At 41.4% G+C, this 21,631-nt stretch overlaps 1 protein-coding gene across 1 annotated transcript in view; it reads right to left on the bottom strand.

The window, feature by feature from the left end:
* CORIN (corin, serine peptidase) overlaps positions 1 to 21,631 on the bottom strand; it is a 387,335-nt gene that overhangs the window by 103,863 nt on the left and 261,841 nt on the right. Inside the window, exons 6-9 of the mRNA XM_040334981.1 lie at positions 14,413 to 14,526; positions 11,796 to 11,903; positions 8,158 to 8,268; positions 4,846 to 4,968 (exon numbers count right to left, since the gene is read on the bottom strand). Of these exons, the coding sequence (XP_040190915.1) occupies positions 4,846 to 4,968; positions 8,158 to 8,268; positions 11,796 to 11,903; positions 14,413 to 14,526 (456 nt within the window). The remainder of the gene's footprint in view (positions 1 to 4,845; positions 4,969 to 8,157; positions 8,269 to 11,795; positions 11,904 to 14,412; positions 14,527 to 21,631) is intronic.

The following is a 21,631-nucleotide window of genomic DNA, read 5'->3' as shown; positions in this document are numbered from 1 at the left end:
AGAACGGTTCTATTGAATAGAATGGGACGCGACTTGTCAGGCGGCTGAGTCGCCTGACGAGTCACCCCAAAGGCAAACATAGATGCTGGAGAACATTTAAGCCAGGCTCTTCTATTTTTTTTACTAGTCCTGTTACATGAATATTATTCATCAAAGACTGCTGATTGCTCAATTCTCAGTGTTTCATGAGCAGAGAGTCGGTAACAGTCAGTCAACAACTTTCTGCCCTGCCCCTCCAGTGCTCAATGAGTGGTGGGCTGTGAAAGGGCAGGGGCAGCTGGCTTAGCCTCTCAGTGGATCGCTGAGAGGCTGAACCAGGTACCGGCTTCTGGGTGGATCCCGACCAAAAAGTTGGGATCTTTTCAGAGCCTGGACCGGGTCCGTGGCATCAGCCAACAGTGGGCTTCAGCCCGCTGTTGGCTAAAACAGGTCACAGGAGTGCAGATCAAAATCCCCAGGACTCAGGAGAAGTATAGCCAAAAAAGGTTCTTTAATACTTATAAATGTATCTAACATAAACATACACAGTAGATGCATGGTAGATATCACTGCAGGTGGGTGGCAGTATTCCAATGCAGGCTGCAGGCTTCTACAAAGCATCCAGCATGCAGGTTATTACTTTGGTATAACTGACATAGTGATCACATGATCAAGAACCACTCCGATCCTATTATGGACCTAGGCTGTCTGGGGCAGCTGTGATTGACAGCCAGCAGCCATTCAATGTGTCTGGTGGTGATACTCAAAGGGGAGAAAACTAAGTTAAATACAATTATTATTCATGTTCTATAATAAGCCTAGTTGCGACTGGATTTTTCTAAACATCTCTAATAAAAAAAAAGGGATCTGAGTCACACTATATGAAAACATAATACGATCTTTGCCAAATACTTAGAAATGTAAAACATGGGAAGCCCAAAGGCTAACGCTGTGCTCGAAAAAAAAAAAACAATATAAAACACTAAATATCAAAATAGATACAGCTGCCAGCACCTTAAAGTCTAGTACCAAAACTCAAACAGATTAAAATATGCAAAGTATATTCAAGCGCTAATAAAATATAATTTTCAAATTATCAAGTGAAAATAGAGAATAAAGAAAAATAACTAAAGCAGAGTCCTATTGAAAGTAGGTATAGATAATAGACTGCAGAGGAGGAAATCGTGAAAAAGTCCTTCATATAAAGTGCGTCCAACTCCACACCCAGGTGAGTAAGTAGCCTGCTTACTGGATAACGGTGACCACTAAACAGTAGTCTCACCCAGCTCAGGGAAATCGGTCTCCTCAGGACCCTTAGTATTGTCTGGAACTGCGGCTAAAAACTGGTAGTACTCAAAGACATAAAAATAAATGCTCCCATAGTGCAGTATGTTGAACAGGATGAATTTAATAAAAACAAATAGATTGCACTTACAAAATAAAAGCTGTTCAATAGTGATAAAGCAGCATGTCTTTAAAATTTAAACCGCGGCGTCTCCATGAACTTCACTTAACTTCCTACAATGTTTGCCTATCCACCACCTGATAAGAAAAACGTGATGACGTCTCCGTCTTAGGCTCCATCCTATGCGTTTCATCACTAACAGACGTCGTCTGGGGATTGGCCAGGTGACTGTGTCATCACACATACTGATTATATAGACCTCCAGCGCCATCTTAACTGCTGACTGCTCGATCAATGTGTAACAATGTGTTCCCTTTACTAATACAGGCGCCTCCAGCACCATAATGCGTTCCATGCTGGAACGCATACGGCGCTCGCGCGATGACATCATCGCCCGGCGCCGCTCTGCGTTCCAGCGTGGAACGCGGAAGTGCGCCACACACGGCGCCCTGTTTGAATTCAGTGCAATGCACTGCAGATAATCTCCTGCCTATAAAGGCATTCAATGGAGATACAGCTGGCGTTCTATTATTGTCAGCCGTAGCTTGGCCTATGCTACAGACATGGATGCCTTTACTCTCAAAGCCGGAAAAATGCTCCAGCCTCTACTACTTCTTTAAATACCATCTACAGATGCTGCAACTTGGAGCCATTGCTGGGGACAACTTTACAGACTGCCCTATTGAACATCCTTCACCACAGGATCTTTAGTACCTATACTGAAGTCTGCAAAACGGATAAGTTACATTTCTGTTACTTGTAGTGCTATAGCAATACCTGCTACATATATACCAGCTATACAATTGATGTTCCCTATTATAACTTCTACTGCTCAATATCTAGGATACTGTTGTGTATAGGGCTGTCTGCTGAGGAATGTGTCTGTACTCAAATAGTTATTAATATAGCTCCTAATTACCATATGTACTCTCAAAGTACCTGAGCTACATTTGCCTCTCATATATAACTATAGTTATACTACAGCTCTTAGTTACTATATGTACTCTCAAAGTACCTGAGCTATATTGCCTCCCATATGCAATTAATACTTGTTACTACACATACTATATGTACTCTCAAAGTACCTGAGCTATATTGCCTCGAATATGCTATTAATACTAGTTACTATAAATACTATATGTACTCTCAAAGTACCTGAGCTATATTGCTTCTCAAACGCAATTAATATTTGTTGCTACAAATACATGCTTGACAGAAGTATAAAATACTCATAGGCCTTGTCCTAATTGTTGAACATGTTCGCTCTAACTTTTCTATGCTAGGGGTTGATGCTATTTCATAGCATCTCCCCTAGTGGCCTAAATACATCTCTACATGTTAAGGTTGATATGATGTAGAGAACCCCCTAACTCCTGTTGCTAGGAGTGATGCCTGGGGTCCCTTACTGATAATCACCTGCATGTAGTGGTGTATTGGGATATTGTCCTTGAACTATAATTTTAAATGCTAAGCCTTGGTCGCGTGTTGTAATGCGCCCATGCTTACTAGCTCAACGCCTTTCTTTATGTGACACAGAGATGATGTATAGATCCCCCAAACTTCTGTTGCGAGGAGTGATGCCTGGGGCCTAGTACTGAGTTGTCGCATAGAGAATCGCATTGAAATCCTTGCTAACCACAGTTGTAGTTAACTCCGTTCACCATTGCTGTTACACAATGTAATAGATAAGAGGACGGCACCGCCATTTTAACTGCTGGCCACCGGTGAGGGCAAATAGGAACCAGGAAATGTAAAGACTAAAGGAAGTTAAACATAAGAACTCCACCATCTAGTGGCGGAAATGTAAAGTTACTGGATAAAAAGGAGGAATAATTTTAATGGATGGCAAAATAGAACGAGAGGACGGAAGCAGAGATTAAGCAATGTAGACACTGCATGTTTGTATTAGCTAGAACACATCATTAGTACTGGTATTAACCAATCTATAAACTATAAAACAAGGGTACTAATAATGTGTATAAAAAACATCAATATGTCTTAAAAAAATAAAGGGGGCAAAAATATTCTATAACATCCTCTAAGCATTGTTTATAAAACAGGTATGTTTAAACCGAAAGGCACATAAGATTTCATGTCAAAAATCCATCTAGTTAAATATTGACCTGACCATATTTGGGTCTGATTTTGTCAAAGGCCAGAAAGAGGGTCCCTTTTACCTTCCTATCATGATATTTAGCATAATGTCTAGATAGATTATGCTTTCTGAAACCTCGCTTGATATTCTGCACATGTTCAGCTCAACGTACATGCAATTCTCTTTTTGTACATCCAATATACTGTTTGGAGCATGGACATTGAATCATATAAACAACATATTGAGTTGGACAAGTAATAATTGATTCAATTTTGTATATCCTATTTGTCTCCGTAGATTGAAAAGTCTCGCATTTTTGCCCTCTGAAAGAACTAATCTGACAGATACTGCATTTGCGACATGGGAAGAAACCCTTCATTGATTGAAAGAGTGAAATGGTTTTTGGGGGGTCTACTACATTCGGGGAGATTCTGTATCTTAAAGATGGAGCATCTCTGTATATTACTACAGGACGGTCAGGAATAACTGGACCAAATACTTTGTCATTCTTTACTATGCCCCAATGTTTATTAAGGATTTTTTTGACAGAGAAATGTTGATTAGAGTATCCTGTAACCATGGACCATCCAAATTTATTGTCTGGGGCACGATTAATCTCTCTTGTTCTATTTAGCATAAGGCACCTATCCATATTAGCGACTTTACCAATAGTTGCATCAATTTCTTTTTCTTTTGCATCAATTTCTTTTTCTAGGTAGCCTTTATCCATAAACCTTTGATTCACTATTTATGCCTGATGGTGGTAATCTGAGATTTCCATGCAGTTACGCCTAATGAATTGAAATTGGCCTTTGGGGACTACACTTAGCCATGATGCATGATGGCAACTAGATAGAGGGGAGCGATTTCCCTGAGCTGGTTGAGACTTTTGTTTAGTGGTCACCATTATGCAGTAAGCAGGCTACTTACCTGGGTGTGGATTTGGACGCACTTTATATGAAGGACTTCTTCACTAATTCCTCCTTTGCAGTCTAGTATCTATACTTACATGGATGGGTGTTATCCCCTTGTCATTTATGATGGGATTCTGCTTTAGTTATTTTTCTTTATTCTCTATTTTCACTTGATAATTTGAAAATTATTTTTTATCAGCGCTGAATCTACTTTGCATATTTCAATACTTAGAACAGTTAATGAAAAATTTGAAATGTGTACGGGAAACAATGGGAAATATACTCAAAAGAGGTGTTTCATTTGAAGATTCTCCCATAGTAACCATGGTAGTATTATGAGTTTTAGAGTTAGTATAAAGAAGCATTACATATATCTGACACAAGTGTTTGGAACATAGATAACGATGCAGAAGAATAGGGAATTACATTAAATGATACTGTATCCTGCTAACCTTTGTGCTCAGTGCAGTTTTCTTCATCACTGCCATCTTTACAGTCATTATCTCCATCACAGCGGAAGGCACTAGGAATACATTGTCCATTTTTGCACTCTGTGAGACCCTGACTATGACACGCTATGAAAAAATAAATAAAAATAAATTAATCAAGATATAGCTAGCTGATCTGTTTCACAATCTCATGCAAAAGTTGGTTGCCATATAATGATTATATATAATTGCTACAAATTGTATATTCATGTTCTATGTTGTATAATTCCTATTCTCTTAATTGTGTTCTGTCTAAATATCTAGAAAATAATGCAAACCCCAAAGACATTCATAACATAATCTATGTTTTGTATTTTAGTAAGATATTGTTTGATTCAGTGCTACCATTATCTTGGCAAACTACAGGGGGCATCAAAGGGGAAACTGCTTAACCAAACGCGCTTACTGTGCCTATAAATTACCTTTATGCTCTAATTATGTACTGCACAAAATCTCCTTGCAACCTTTCTTTGTTCTCTTATCTGCTATGTCTGAGCTGCTACTAAGCTTATAAGGATTAAAAAATATTACCAGTAACTATTGCTCAATTTTATTACAAATAAGCACCTGGAGAGATTCTGTATGAGATATATGGAGGATTTCAATGACTGCACTAATCAAAATAATATGTTTTATTATTGTAGTTCAAATTTTTAAACTAAAATAAAATAAAACTGCTATACAAATATTGTCTAAATACAAAAGCCATGTATATTTTTTAGCATGCCATACTTTCAATTTTTATCTAATCAATATTAAGGAATAGTAATAATTTATATATGTGAAAGGTCTACAGCGCTACTATAGTGAACAATTAATTATATCACTTAATCAATAAATAAATGAAAAAGCAGCAATTATAACGGTGAACTAAACCAAGCAAAATATGTGAAAAAGGATAATGCGCTAAATCAACTGATTAAATGAAGGTGTCAACACATCAAAATTACTGGAGGAAAAAGACAAATTGATACAAAGAATAAAGTTCCAAATTCTAAATATATATCGTCCCTTGTTGCTGTAATCCTGAAGGCAACTCAGTAACACTTTGCCAAACCACACACGCACAGTGTGTGAGATATAACCAGCTTGATGATGTAATGATCAAACTTGTCAGGTCAAAAAGTGCTTTCCACCAGGTATTCACGTGTTCAGATATGCAAAGAAAGGGAGACAGAGAAAAGACCGATAGTGTGATACCGTTAATGAAACACCAGCGTCTCACAACACTAATATATTTAATATCGGGGATTCGTGAGTGATGTTCTGAGTGTTGTGAGACGTTGGTGTTTCATTAACGGTATCACACTATCGGTCTTTTCTCTGTCTCCCTTTCTTTGCATATCTGAACACGTGAATACCTGGTGGAAAGCACTTTTTGACCTGACAAGTTTGATCATTACATCATCAAGCTGGTTATATCTCACACACTGTGCGTGTGTGGTTTGGCAAAGTGTTACTGAGTTGCCTTCAGGATTACAGCAACAAGGGACGATATATATTTAGAATTTGGAACTTTATTCTTTGTATCAATTTGTCTTTTTCCTCCAGTAATTTTGATGTGTTGACACCTTCATTTAATCAGTTGATTTAGCGCATTATCCTTTTTCACATAATAATTTATATGTTATTATCTTTAATCTTTATTCGTATTAACGTATATACTCGAGTATAAGCCGACCCGAATATAAGCCGAGGCACCTAATTTTACCACAAAAAAAATGTGAAAACATATTGATTCGAGCATAAGCCTAGGGTGTCCATCTGCATGCCTCACGGTGCCTCACTTTGCCTCACTGTGGCCATGCCTCACTGTGTCCATGCCTCACTGTGCCCATGCCTCACTGTGCCCATGACTAGACTGATGTTTAACATGGGAGTCTATGGAAGGGGTGCCTGGCTTTGACTGGCCGGTACCGGGTCCCCAAAGTCACCGGAGAAATTACAGTTTAACTTGGGAGTCTATGGAAGGGGTGCCCATCTTTGAAACATTGGTGATCCCCGGCCGTAGATCCTCAAGGCAACAAACTTTGCACACTTGTAGAGGAAGAGTGGGGTCCAGAGGACCTACGGCCAGCCAGTACCGGTCCCCAAAGTCCGGGAGATCAGGCGCAAAAAGGTGACTCGAGTATAAGCCGAGGGGGGCATTTTCAGCACAAAAAAAATGTGCTGAAAAACTCGGCTTATACTCGAGTATATACGGTAATAATCAGTGGTGGCTGGTGTTTTTTTCTTTTTGTGGGGTGGCAAACAACCACATTCCCCCCCCCCGGTCAGTCTGTCGGTGCCAACGATTGGGACATCAAAGCCTCATCTAGGAAGCGGGCGGGCAGCAACTTTCTTCCTTTCTCCTCCTATGGATCACAGCGGCTTCCTCATTCCTCCACCTCCTAGGCATACAATAGGATCTCCTGACCTTTCAACCAGTCGGGAAACGGATTTCAAACCTGCGCTTACTGATTGGTGGAGAGGCAATTCAGTGTTAGAATAGCAAATATTCATGCGCTTTTCTAACACACCTGGGTAGGCTCCGAGTGCAATGCTCTGCATCCAGAGCCCATCCTATTTTGAAACCTATTAGAGCCTATTAGAGCCTCTGGCTCTAATCAGGAGCTTCAAAAATGGAAAGGGGAGGCGGACCAATGCGCCCTTAATGGAGGGGCTGCCCCTGTTAATAATCCTACCATATTATATGGAGTTTTAAAGATGAACTCCATACATATAGAAAGGACACAAATTATTTCAGTTCGACATTTATTGATACATCATTAAAGTTTTTTTTAAATGCAAGCAGTGTATGTTCCCGGATTTGAGTTTATATCAGCTTCCTGCTATGCACTGTACAGCAAAGCTCAGAGGCCAAGGGAAAAGCAGCAGAAGGATCCAATCAGCTGTGCCCAGAGTTGGGCTTTATTAAATATAACCAAAACAAATAAAAATGTAACATGAATGTTGAATTTACAGTAAGGACAGCTTTTCCTGGCTTGTTGTATGTGCCCCATTGTAATTTTAAAAATGTATAATGATGATAAACAAATTTAGAGCAACATTTAAGTAAGCTAATTTACGGCAATTTATTTTATAGTGATTTTTTAAGCATATGTAGAGTGTTTACAGTCCATTGCCCTTGGTTTCTGCTGATGTGCCTCATCTTTTATCTCTTATGCAACAATCAACACACTTGTGTTTCTTTACTGGTGTTTTTTTTTACATTAGCATACATATAAAGCTCGCCCATGTATTTAAAAAAAAGTTTTAACATGAAAAAAAGCTTACTACAGTTGACTTCATCTGACTTATCGGCACAGTCATGGTCTCCATCACACACCCATCGTAATGCTATGCATCGTCCGTCTCCACATTTATAGGTATGTGCAGGGTTACAGTCTGAGGAAATAGAACCAATAATTGTACAAAAGATAATCTAGCTTATATCACCAAGTACTGTATATATAAATATATTTTAATAATTCTTGGACAAAACAGTCAGTTCCCCGGGTTACAAATAAGATAGGATCTGTAGGTTTGTTCTTAAGTTGAATTTGTATGTAAGTTGGAACAGGTAAAAAAAAAAAGATTGCAACTCCAGCCAAATAATTATTTTTATGTTTTTTGAATAGCAGAGGGAAGGGTTAATACCCCTGTAACATTCGTTTTTGGGTCTGTACCCCTGTTCAGAAGATTTCACCTCACTTTCTGTCCCTGTGACAATCGATTTTTGAAAATTTTGGTAATAAAGCTTCAGTGGAGATACCTTTTACCCATAATAACTCTTACAGCAGTGAATTTCCCTTCCTAGGGGACATTTTCCCCCCACTTGTTGTCGCCCTCTGTTTGTAAGTATGAGCTGTATGGAAGTCGGATGTACGTAACTCAAGGACTGCCTGTACTGTATAAGTACTACTAATGGGCCTTGCTTTGTGCACTGGTCCAAATCATTTGGTGGAAGGGGGATTATGGTGTGGGGTTGTTTTTCAGGGGTTGGGCTTGGCCCTTTAATTCAAGAGAAGGGGCATCAGTATACAAAGACGTTTTAGACAATTTCATGCTGCCAACTTTGTGGGAACAGTTTGGGGATGGCCCTTTCTGTTCCAACATGACTGCACACCAGTGCACAAAGCAAGGTCCACAAAAACATGGATGAGCGAGTTTGGGGTGGAGGAACTTGACTGGCCTGCACCTCAACCCGATATAACACCTTTCGGATAAATTAGAGCGAAGACTGCGAGCCAGGCCTTTTCGTCCAACATCAGTGCCTGACCTTACAAATACGCTTCTGGAAGAATGGTCAAACATTTCCATAGACACACTCCTAAACCTCAGTGCCTGACCTCACAAATACGCTTTTGGAAGAATGGTCAAACATTCCCATAGACATACTCCTAAACCTTGTGGACAGCCTTCCCAGAAGAGTTGAAGCTGTTATAGCTGCAAAGGGTGGGCCAACGCAATATTGAACCCTACGTACTAAGACTGGGATGCTGTTAAAGTTCATGTGCATGTAAAGGCAGGCATCCCAATACGTTTGGCAATATAGGGCATATTGGATCCACCATCGAAAATTGAGATATTACTTTATGGTTTTGGAGAGACACCTGAAGCTCTTTGGTATGTATTATTTACAGTGGAACCTTGGATTACGACCATAATCCATTCAAGGAGAATGCTCGTAATCCAAGGCACTCGCATATCAAAGCTAGTTTCCCCATAAAAGTCAATGGAAACGAAAATAATTTGTTCCGCATCGACTTCAATGGCATGCAATACCGCATGTGGCCAGAGATGGGGGGCGCCGGAGAGCCTCAGAAAATCTCGGGGACAGCTCGGCTGAACTCGGAAAACCTCTGAAAGACTGGGGAATTTCCAAGTTTTCCGAGTATTTTTGGCCCCCGCACCTCAGGCCAAATGTGGTACTGCACACCACTGTGGCTTGAATCCTGCTCGTTTTGTGAGACAACACTCGCAAACCGAGTCAGGATTTTATAAAAAAATGCTTTTATTGCGAAACGCTAGTTAACCGCGTTACACGCAATCCGAGGTTTCACTATACTAGCTTTGTTTTGGAGACAAGGTGTTGTCTTCAAAACAGGGTATTGCTTTTTTTTCATCTGTATAGCAAATAAACCCTGACAGGTTCTAACCCTTTCATGCTCTATCCATACAAGGACATTTTGCTTAAAATTAGGTTTCAAGATCAAGTTTGCTGAGAACATTTTTATTTTTGAGTTTTCCTTTTCGCATGGTGTTATCCTTGTGTTTTACTGCTTGCATAGAGTATGCATGCTCTCCCTGTGCTTTTGTGGGTTTCTCCCGAGTACCCCGTTTTCTTCCCACACTCCAAAGATATGCTAGTAGGTTAAATTAGCTCCTGACTAAATTGTCCCATTTATGTATGTACTGTATGTGAAGTAGAGTCCTTATGCAGCGTACACACGATCAGAAATTCCGTCAAGAAAAACGTTGATTTTTTTCCAACGGAATGTTGGCTCAATCTTGTGTTGCATTCACGCGGTCATACAAAATTCTGACCGTCAAGAACGCAGTGACATTACGACGAGCCTAGAAAAATTAAGTTCAATGCTTCAGAATGCGTCGACTTGATTCCGAGCATGTGTGGTTTTATTGTGCGTCCGACAAGAACTTTTCTTGACGGAAAAATTGAGAACCAGCTCTCAAATTTTTGTTGTCGGAAATTCCAACAGAAAAAGTCAGATGGAGCCTACACACGGTCGGAATTTTCGACCAAAAGCTCACATGGAACTTTTCTTGCCGGAAATTCCGACCGTGTGTATGCAGCATTAGAGTGTTAGCTCTTTAGGACAGGGAAAAATGTGATTGTACAATACAGTATATGCATAAATTGTCAATACCAGTAATACAAAAATAAGGCTGACTGACCAGGTTAAGAATCTTCGTCGAAAAAATGTGTAAGCATTCACTTCAGTTGTCCAAAAAAGCATATGCACAGATTAAGGGTCAGATTCTCGTATCTCCGCGCAATTTTGGGCAGGCGTAACATATCTGATTTACGTTACGCCTCCGCAACTTACACGGGCAAGTGCTGTATTCTCAAAGCACTTGCTCCGTAAGTTGCGACGGCGTAGCGTAAATCGGCTGGCGTAAGCCCGCCTAATTCAAATTTGGAAGGGAGGGGAGTGTTTTATGTTAAACTACTGTGACCCGACGTGATTGACGTTTTTGCGGAACAGCACATGCGCTGTCCGTGGAATTTCCCAGTGTGCATTGCCCCAAAGTACGCCGCAAGGACGTCATTGGTTTCGACGTGAACGTAAATTACGTCCAGCCCCATTCACGGACGACTTACGCAAACGGCGTAACTTTTTCAAATTTCGACGAGGGAACGACGGCCATACTTAACATTGGCTGCGCCTCATATAGCAGGGGCAACTATACGCCGGGAAAAGCCTAACGTAAACGTTGTAACTTTACTGCGTCGGCCACGCGTACGTTCGGGAATTCGCGTATCTAGCCAATTTGCATACTTGACGCGGAATTCGACGAAGCGCCACCTAGCGGTCAAAAAAAAAAAGCAGTTTAGATCCGACGGCGTAACAGACTTACGCCTGTCGGATCTAATGGATATCTATGCGTAACTGATTCTAAGATTCAGACGCATAGATACGACGGGGCGGATTAGAACTTACGATGGCGTACATGGCGCTGCGCCGTCGTAAGTCCTTTAAGAATCTGGGCCTGGGTGTTCAAAGTGATCAGTAATTTCCTTGTCACACGATTGAATAATTGAAGTGAATATTCACTCATTCAGACTTTATAATACACTCCTCACCCTTCCTATGTCAAAGCTGCAATTACATGTTGCTAAACCAGGCAATAACCTGAATGTAATATATAAGAACTGTAAGTAAGCTGTTCAGGAGGTTTTGCTGGCATACCGCAGTTCTGCTCGTCGCTCAGGTCTCCACAGTCATCGTATCCATCACAGACGAAGCTATGGTTAAGGCACTTTCCGGTGTTACAACGGAATAGATGTTCACTGCAATCTGTAATTAAAAATGATGTCAATGTTAGAATTCACAGAAAATCTGCATGTGCTCTGTGGAATAACGTGACTTATGTTTGCAATAAAAAAGTGCCTACGCCATGAAGGGACTTTATGTTTGCCTAAAATGAAGGGGTACATTCAGAGTGATTATGAGGGCAATAAATCTGCCATAGACTCAGATGCTTTTAATGAAAACCTAAGAGACACCACTGTGCCTGGTGTCAATGGGTGGTAAGATCGTAAGAGAATATCACTTACATTCTTCATAAGCTTTCCCTCTCAAAGCATCTTTACATTATTGTAATTGATTCCACAGTACAGATTTTGTAACTGGTTCCCCCCCCCTCCAGTTAACCCTCTCAATGCCTTGGTCTTTTTCTCATAGGTATATGCAGTATGTAGTAATTTTTTACCAAAAAAAAGTGAGGGTGTGCTCATTAAAGAACCCCAAAACATATTTTTTCTGAACCACGGATCTCGTAAAAAGATTTTTGGGCCTGAAAGAGATACTCTTTTATATTTACAAAAGAAAAAGGAAGTAAGTTCTTTGATTTTAAGAAGTAGCGATGACACTATTCTCCTTTATAAAAGGCTTTTTTAACCACTTGCCGACTAGTGCACGCACATTTACGTCGGCAGAATGGCACGGACAGGCAAATGGGCGTACAGCAGGGGAGGGCTGGCAGGGGGAGCAGGGTGGAAATCTCCCCCTGGGCTGGTGACACTATGCAAAGCCACCGGCCACCACTACCAAATACTGTTTTTGCAGAGCAGGAATATGCCTGCTGGAGCTCTGTTAACACACCTCCCACGGTGCAGCCGTGCCTGTGTCAGCTCCGAGGTAGATGGCTGCAGAGCTGAGCTATGTCTCGTCTCACACATAGCTCAGCCTCAGCGCACTCCAGCGCTGACATCCCCTTCTCTCTCTGCACAGACACGAGGAGAGATAGAGCTCATCTGGTCCTCCTCCTTCTGAGTCTGTCCTGCCCACACTCCCCGGGCATGTGTGGGCACTGGACAGGAAGTTTGAACCCAAAAAAGCATCAGACAGCTTGCCTGCGCCTCAGCCTCCATCCTGGTAAGCTCTCTAGTCTCTCCTGCCTCCCAGTGTATAAAAAGGGGTGCTCTGTGGACTTTGTTAAAGGGGAGGGGGGCAGGCTTTGGTGAGCAGAGACCCTCTTTACACAATAGTCCACAGCATACACCCTTAAATCAAGTTTCCCAGAACACCCCCTTACATCAGATCTGATGTATATGGGCTCTGTCCGGACTCTGATGTAAGGGGAGGCCTCTGTGCGGACTCTGATGTAAGGGGAGGCCTCTGTGCGGACTCTGATGTAAGGGGACGCCTTTGTGTGGACTCTGTGATCATGAAAAATCTTAAACTGTTTTCCTCGATCCATCACTTTTCCACACTCTATGGGCCACTTGACTGGACTTGCCCCCCAGGCCTAAGGCTGCCAGCCCTCCCCTGGCGTACAGGTACATCCCTTTAAATTTGCTGCCGTGTGGGCGCGCCCCTGCCGCGACCTTCGTGACCATGCCCTCGGGACATGCAGACTCGATGTCTGCCAGTGTCTCGCCATCATGTCACGGAGTGGCAGAACGGGGGGATGCCTGTGTAAACAAGGCATCTCCCTGTTCTGTCTAGTGACAGGATACTGATCGTCTGTTCCCTCTCATCGGGAGCAGTGATCAGTGTCGTGTCACAGTAAGCCCCACCCCCACACAGTTAGAATCACTCCCTAGGACACACTTAACCCCTTCCTAGCCCCCTAGTGGTTAACCCCTTTCCTGCCAGTCACATTTATACAGGCATACCTTACTTTTAAGTACACAATGGGGTTTATTAACTTATTTTACTTATTTACATAAATGTGATTGGTCCCAAAATAGCATCAAAAGTGCCTAATGTGTCCGCCATAATGTCGCAGTCACGATAAAATTTGCTGATTACCACCATTACTAGTAAAAAAATTACATTATTAATAAAAATGCCATAAAACTATCCCCTATTTTGTAGACGCTATAACTTTTATGCAAACCAATCAATAAACGATTATTGCGATTTTTTTTTTTAACAAAAATTTGTAGAAGAATACGTATCGGCCTAAACTGAGGGAAAAAAAATATATTTATTATAGCAAAAAGTAAAAAATATTGCTTTTTCTTCAAAATTGTCACTTTATTTTTGTTTATAGCGCAAAAAATAAAAACCGCAGAGGTGATCAAATACCACCAAAAGAAAGCTCTATTTGTGGGAAAAAAAGGACGTCAATTTTGTTTGGGAGCCACGTCGCACGACCGCACAATTGTCAGTTAAATTGACGCAGTTCCGAATCGCAGCATGTGGCCCGGTCATTTGGCAGCCAAATCCTCCGGGGCTGAAGTGGTTAAACACAAAGTAAATTGACGATTTTGATATGAAACATTTTATTAATAGTTTTTGTTGAGTATAAAAGTAAATCCTTTGTAAAAGTTTATTGGTATTAGTGTGAAGGACTTACTGCAATGTACCTCGTCGCTCCAGTCATCGCAGTCATTGTAGCTGTTACATGTCAGTTTCTTGGCTATGCAGATTCCATTGCTGCACAAAAAGCTTTCTTGGTCCCCACACAGTGCTGAAACACAAAAATAAATAAAATATGAATGTGCTAAGCTCCAAATAATTATTTAAATACATTTTCTTTTCCTTAAAGCGGAGTCCATACAAAACTGATGTTTGTGTTTCTTTTATGTACTGGGAACTTTATTGATTTTTTTTGGTTCTGCATATCTACTGTGGTCATTATGATGGACTCCCACTCTCTCTGTTGAACTTTTATTATATTTTACACTGTGTAAAATGCAAAAATGCCCCAGATTAGTAAATGCAACCAAAACCAAAAGTTGAAGGGACACAGAACAAATATTATAGCAAGGAGATCTCCCCATGGGTTTGATCAAGAGATAAAGGAGGCCAGTTTGTTTCTGCCCACCAGACTCCCACTGTATCTAGAACTCCACATTTGGGTGGACGTCTGTAGTCCCAGCCGAGAGCGTGAATGCGAGGGTGGCTATGGTGGGGCTCCATGGGACACTCTAAGGCAATGTAGTTACCGTAAAACAGGAAGCAAAGGAGATAGAATTAACAAATGGAATACCGTGAAATGATAAGACTGACCAAGAAGGCACCCATTAAATATAGGAACCACTGAGGTCATCAGCTGAGGGATTCACTAATGCTTTAATACATGTTTATTCTTCAGCCTAAAGAAATATGGCCCAGATTCACATAGAACTGCGGCGGCGTAACGTATCGTAGATACGTTACACCGCCGCAAGTTTTCATCGCATGTGCCTGATTCACCAAGTACTTGCATGAAAACTTACGCTGGCGGCCTCCGGCGTAAGCCCACGTAATTCAAAGGGGCGTGTGCCATTTAAATTAGGCGCGCTCCCACGCCGGACCTACTGCGCATGCTCCGTTTTGAAATTCCCGCCGTGCTTTGCGCGAAGTGACGTCTTACGCAAGAACAAAAAAATTGAAATTTCGACACGGGAACGACGGCCATACTTTATACAGCACATACGTGGGCTGTGTAAAGTTAGGGCAGCTAAAAGGACGACTAACTAGACTAGCAGTGACGTAGCGAACGTGAAAAACCGTCGTGGATCGCCGTAACTACTAATTTGCATACCCGACGCTGGTTTACGACGCAAACTCCCCCCAGCGGCGGCCGAGGTATTGCATCCTAAGATCCGACAGTGTAATTCAATTACACCTGTCGGATCTTAGGACTAACTATGCGTAACTGATTCTATGAATCAGTCGCATAGTTAGGAAGACCCTAAAACAGAGATACGACGGCGTATCAGGAGATACGCCGTCGTATCTCTTTTGTGAATCTGGGCCTTTGTCACTGCTGTTATTGGCACTGCATTTGTGCATACATAAAATGGTACATGTGACACCAATATAACAAATTGTTTTTCAAGTATCTTGTAATTCAACAATTTTATCCGTATTTCATGTGACAACCCAATTGTGAAATAGATTTTCTCTGTTCTCCTCAACAGCTGCAGTCATCTATGAAGATGTGTCACCTGGAGGGGCTTATTATATCACTTCAAAGAACATCTGCTTAGATCAGCCTTTCTAAAACTTTTTACCAGTGAAGGAACCTTTAAATACATTTTAGCTCTCTTCAGGTCATATCCATATGTTATTATTATTATTATACAGGATATATATAGCGCCAACAGTTTGCGCAGCGATTAACAAAATAAAGGCAGACATTACAGTTACATTACAATTTGGTACAAGAGGAACCAGAGGGCCCTGCTCATTAGAGCTTACAATCTAAAAATCTACAGGTCATACCCACATAGTCAGTACGGTAAGGGTAAAGAAAGCGGTGTACCAAGACTCTCTGGCACCCAGAGAATTTTTAATATCCCTTTCACTTCATTGCAAAATTCATTTTGACTAATCGACATAGGGGTTGATGTAATAAAACTGGAGAGTGCAAAATCTGGTGAGAAACAAAACAGCTTCTAGGTTTCCTTGTCAAAGCTTAATGGAACAAGCTGAAGTTAAAAGCCGATTGGCTACTATATGCAGCGCTGCATCGGATTTTGCACTCTCCAGTTTTAGTAAATTTACCCCATAGAATTAAACCATTAATAATGACCAGGAAAGAAACACCAGCGGCAAAAATGGTAGCGTTCTTTTACATTGGAGGTTAGTAGAGAACTTCTCCACGACTTTGTTGGTCAATAAAAAATACTGTATCTGTTTACAGTGGGGTCTTATTATAATGCTCCCTGCTATTGGTAGTCATTTTGAGACCTGTCCCCTTACATTAGTGGTCAGTGGGAGAGATTCTCCCTTTAAATTGTGGGTCAAGAAGGCATCCTTACATTTATTGTCACTAGACCCATACCACTGGTTCTGGCAAGTGAGGTTGATGTCGTAATAATGCAGGCATCATAAGATGAAAGATGAATCCATTACTATCCATTGCTCAATAGAACCCCATTAACCTCTGCAGGTACCCTGAGTTTTTTTTTTTTTTAACAAAGGCTGTCTTAGATTGTAAAGCATTATGTATTGGCTTGCTATATATTTCCTGCACAAGCATCTTTATAATTCTTTCTAAACACCAATGTACAGTCTAAGGGCCAGATTCACATACATTTAGATAGGCGCAGCGTATCAGAGATACGCTACGCCGCTGTAACTTACTTTTTCTTTCTTTGAATCCACAAAGAATTTGCGCCGTAAGTTACGGCGGCGTAGTGTATCTCTCGGCGCGTAATTCAAATTGGTGGGTAGGGGGCGTGATTCATTTAAATGAAACGCGTCCCCGCGCCAAATGAACTGCGCATGCTCCGTTTCGAAATTTCCCGCCGTGCATTGCGCGAAATGACGTCGCAACGACGTCATTTTTTTTACTTAGACGTGACTTACGTCCATCCCTATTCACGGACGACTTACGCAAAAAAAAATAATCAAATTTTGACGGGGGAACGACGACCATACTTAACATGGCAAGTTTATTTATACGCCACAAAATAGCAGCTTTAACTATACGCCGGAAAAAGCCGACTAGAGACGACGTAAGAGAATGCGACGGCGTACGTTCGTGGATCGTGGGAAAAAGCTCATTTGCATACCCGACGGGGAAAACGAAGCAAACTCCACCCAGCGGACGCCGAAGTATTGCATCTACGATCCAAAGGTGTACGAAGCCGTACGCCTGTCGGATCGAACCCAGATGCCGTCGTATCTTGGTTTGAGGATTCAAACTAAAGATACGACGCAGGTAATTTAAAAGTACGCCGGCGTATCAGTAGATACGCCAGTGTACTCTCTCTCTGGATCTGGCCCTAAGTGTGTATTGATGTCTACTTGTATGAATATACGACTAGAATGTAATATTGTATGAGTGAATATAATAAGCAGAATATTACTGTGTACTCAAATTGACATGTTATTAACTACTATATATTTCGATTTATTCTAATATGTATGTAAAATAATATACTGTATCACAGTTCTGGCATTTTCAACATCCATATGATATGAACGGCCACAACCAGGGCAGGACTTAGGGTGGTGGGGGCCCCTGGGCTTGAGTGTTGAAGGGGCCCCCTGGAGCCGAGAATTGGGGGGGATCGAAGTTGTTGAGCGGGGGGGGGGCGAATTGAAGTTGTTGAGCGGGGGGAGCGCATTAAAGTTGTTGAGCGGGGGGGGATTTTGCAGTTGTTGAGGGGGGGAGTGCCTCTCACATGTATGTGCCAACAGCCGGGGCCACAGACTGTCATTAGCCCGGCTGTCGGCTTTCTTCCCTTCAGCAGCCACAGTCCTCCACACACCACTCCGGTTCCTCCTGCTTCCGTGCTGCCTCCTCTTGCAGTGCGGGAAAATTAACCCTTTTGCGGAACTGCGGGAAGAAGCTGTCTGTGCGGGAAAGTCCCATAGAATCCGTGCGTGTTGGGAGGTATGCGCAGGGCCGCCATCAGGAATTTTGGGGCCCCTTGCACAGCTTAAGGCATGGGCCCCCTGAAGCAGAGAACCTAGGGGGGGTGGGGGTGCTGCCGCCTGAAATTGAGAAGCGTGGGGGCTGCCGCAAATTGAGAAGCGGGGGGGCCTTTACAAAAAAAAGAAGAAATAAAGAAGAAAACAAATATATATATAAATATATGTAGCCATCCGGGGCCCTGGGGACCTCTGGGCCTTTTAATAAAAAGAAAAAATAAACCTCTGGGCCCTTTAATAATAAAAAAAAAAACATTTATAAAAATTACATAAAAAAGGGGAGGTTGCCAAACCCGGGGGCCCTGGGGACCTCTGGGCCCCTGGGAACCTCTGGGCCTTTTAATAAAAAATAAAAAAATAAACAAAAATAAAAAAATAAACATTTATAAAAAAAATAAAAAGGGGGGGTTGCCACATGGGGCCCTGGGGACCTCTGAGCCCTTTAATAAAAAAATATATATATATATATATATATATAAAAAAAATGTAATTTTTTTTATAAAAAAATAAAAAAGGTGGGTTGCCATCCGGGGGCCCTGGAGACCCCTGGGCCCTTTAATAATAATAATAATAAAAAAAAAATATATATATATATATATATATATATATATATATATATATATATATATATATATATATATATATATATATATATATATATATATATAAAAATAAAAAATATATAAAAAAAAACATTTTTTTACAAAAAATAAATAAAAAAAAGGGGGGTTGCCGTCCGGGGCCCAAGGGGGCCTCTGGACCCCTAAAAAAAAAAAATTTTTTTTTTTTTTTTTTTTTTAAAGGGGGCCCCCTATTGGGTGGGGCCCCTGAGCTTGAGCCCAGTCAAGGCCAATGGTAAGTCCGGCCCTGGCCACAACATACAGAGATATACAATGTAATACTGACTATAGACTTGTGTGTTTTTTCAAACTCACCTACTATATACTGCATGGGGCAATAGTCTAAATATCATCACATTACTGTTATTAACTTGCAGAAGAGTATTGTACAAAGTCAGCAGGATCCACATGGGAAAAAAATTTAAATCCAAAAGGTACAGAACCATATGGCTAAGCACTTGTACAACTAATGAAAAAGAAAGCATGTGCAAATATAAACATAAGTACTGTGGGCCAGATTCAGGTAGAAGTGCGGCGGCACGTTACGCCGCCGCAAGTTTTCATCGCAGGTGCCTGATTCACAGAGCACTTGCAATGAAAACCTACGCCGGCGGCCTCTGGCGTAAGCCCGCGTAATTCAAAGGGGCGTGTGGCATTTAAATTAGGCGCGCTCCCGCGCCGGACCTATTACGCATGCTCCCTTTTTAATTACCCGCCGTGCTTTGCGCGAAGTGACGTCATTTTTTCGAACGGCAACGCGCGTAGCGTAATTCCGTATTCCCGGACGGCTTACGCAAACGACGTGAATTTTTAAATTTCGACGCGGGAACGACGGCCATACTTTATACAGCACATACGTGTGCTGTGTAAAGTTAAGGCACCCAAAACGACGACTAACTTTGCGACGGGAAACTAGACTAGCGGCAACGTAGCGAACGCGAAAAACCGTCGTGGATCGCCGTAACTCCTAATTTGCATACCCGACGCTGGTTTACAACGCAAACTCCCCCCAGCGGCGGCCGCTGTACTGCATCCTAGGATCCGACAGTGTAAAACAAATACACCTATCAGATCTTAGGGCTATCTATGCGTAACTGATTCTATGAATCAGTCGCATAGATACTCTGAGAGATACGACGGAGTATCTGAGATACTCCGTCGTATCTCCTTTGTGAATCTGGCCCTGTATTCCTTGATTCTGAACCTGCTCACAATTACTTACCTTGTTCTATTGCTATTGCCCTGCCTAGTCAAAGCATGATGAATTCAGTAAAAGTGACAAATATAGAATTTTGACTCATATAAACTCTAGACATAGCTGTCTATGATTCTCATTTTGAATAACAGTAAGGGAATTTTGACAGCAGTTCAATTTTATACAAATTATTAAAATGCAAGCTTTTTAAATGTATTTAAATATATATTTTATATTTTAATTTAAAGCATATTTCATATATCAGTTATTGCATAATTATAGAAACATAGAAACATTTGTTCAGATGCCTTAACAGTCTTTGAATGCTTTGTGAGTGCCACTATATAGGAGTACATAGGGTTTTGCTATTAAGCTGGCCATAGATGGATCGAAATTTGGCTAGTTCAGTAGTGACCAGGTGAATTTTGATCAATCATTGGCCATTCCTGATCAACTTCTCTCAAATCTGCTTGTTTGAAAAATGTCCTTGGATCAGCACTGCAGCCAATCTGTCTCTGATGTCAGAACACAATAACAGCAGGGAGGATACCTCCATCCACCTCACTTGTGTGAATGGGGTAATCCCTTTTTTTTTCAATCAGCCAAAATGGTCCATGTATGTCTTAGGTTTAGTGAATGCCTCTAAACAAGAGAGATGGGTGGATCTCACCATTACAACAATGGTAGCAAGCAGGGCTTTTTTCAGGGGGAACTTGAGGGAACTCAGTTCCACCACCTTTGGCTCGTCAGACCCTTTGGTGCCTGCTCACCACAATCACTTGTAAATACAGAAGTCTGGTTTCTGTGTTTACAAGTGACAGCGCTGCACTCTGTGTGCAACTCCCCTGAACTCTGCACTCTGTATGTAATGCCATCCTGGTTTTTAATGCCCCTTTAAGACCCCTCTACTGTTTGTGAAATCTGAATGGGGTCGTGGTTGAGTTCCTGCACCTATTTTCTGAGAAAAAAAAGCTCTGGTAGCAATTCACTACTGAATCCTGGTGCTTGAAAACTTTTTTTATTGGTTTATGGCTTAAAGGAGTTGTAAAGGAATTATTATTATTTTTTTACTGAAATGACTGTTTACAGGGCATAGAGACATAATAGTTAACTGATTCCTTTTATAAACTATTAAAAATAGATAGAAATCAATCACATAATGTACCCGTAGTTTCTAGTTTCGTTTTGCATCTAGTTTCGTTTTTGCATGTTATTTCCTGCCTCTGTGCTATGCAGAGCATACCGAGCCATAGAGCAGTGATGGTTGGGAAAACGAAAGTAGAAACTAGACACACAGTAATCACACCTCATTGACGTTAGTGACCACAGAGAGAAAGCTCCCAGCACTGTGGTCATCAGGAAACAGACAACCAGGAAGTGTGGAGATC

The sequence above is a fragment of the Rana temporaria genome, chromosome 1 (genome assembly GCF_905171775.1).
Source record: "Rana temporaria chromosome 1, aRanTem1.1, whole genome shotgun sequence".
In the NCBI taxonomy this organism is placed as follows: domain Eukaryota; kingdom Metazoa; phylum Chordata; class Amphibia; order Anura; family Ranidae; genus Rana; species Rana temporaria.
The sequence above is the reverse complement of the archived record's forward strand: the minus strand, read 5'-3'. Positions and strand labels throughout refer to the sequence as shown.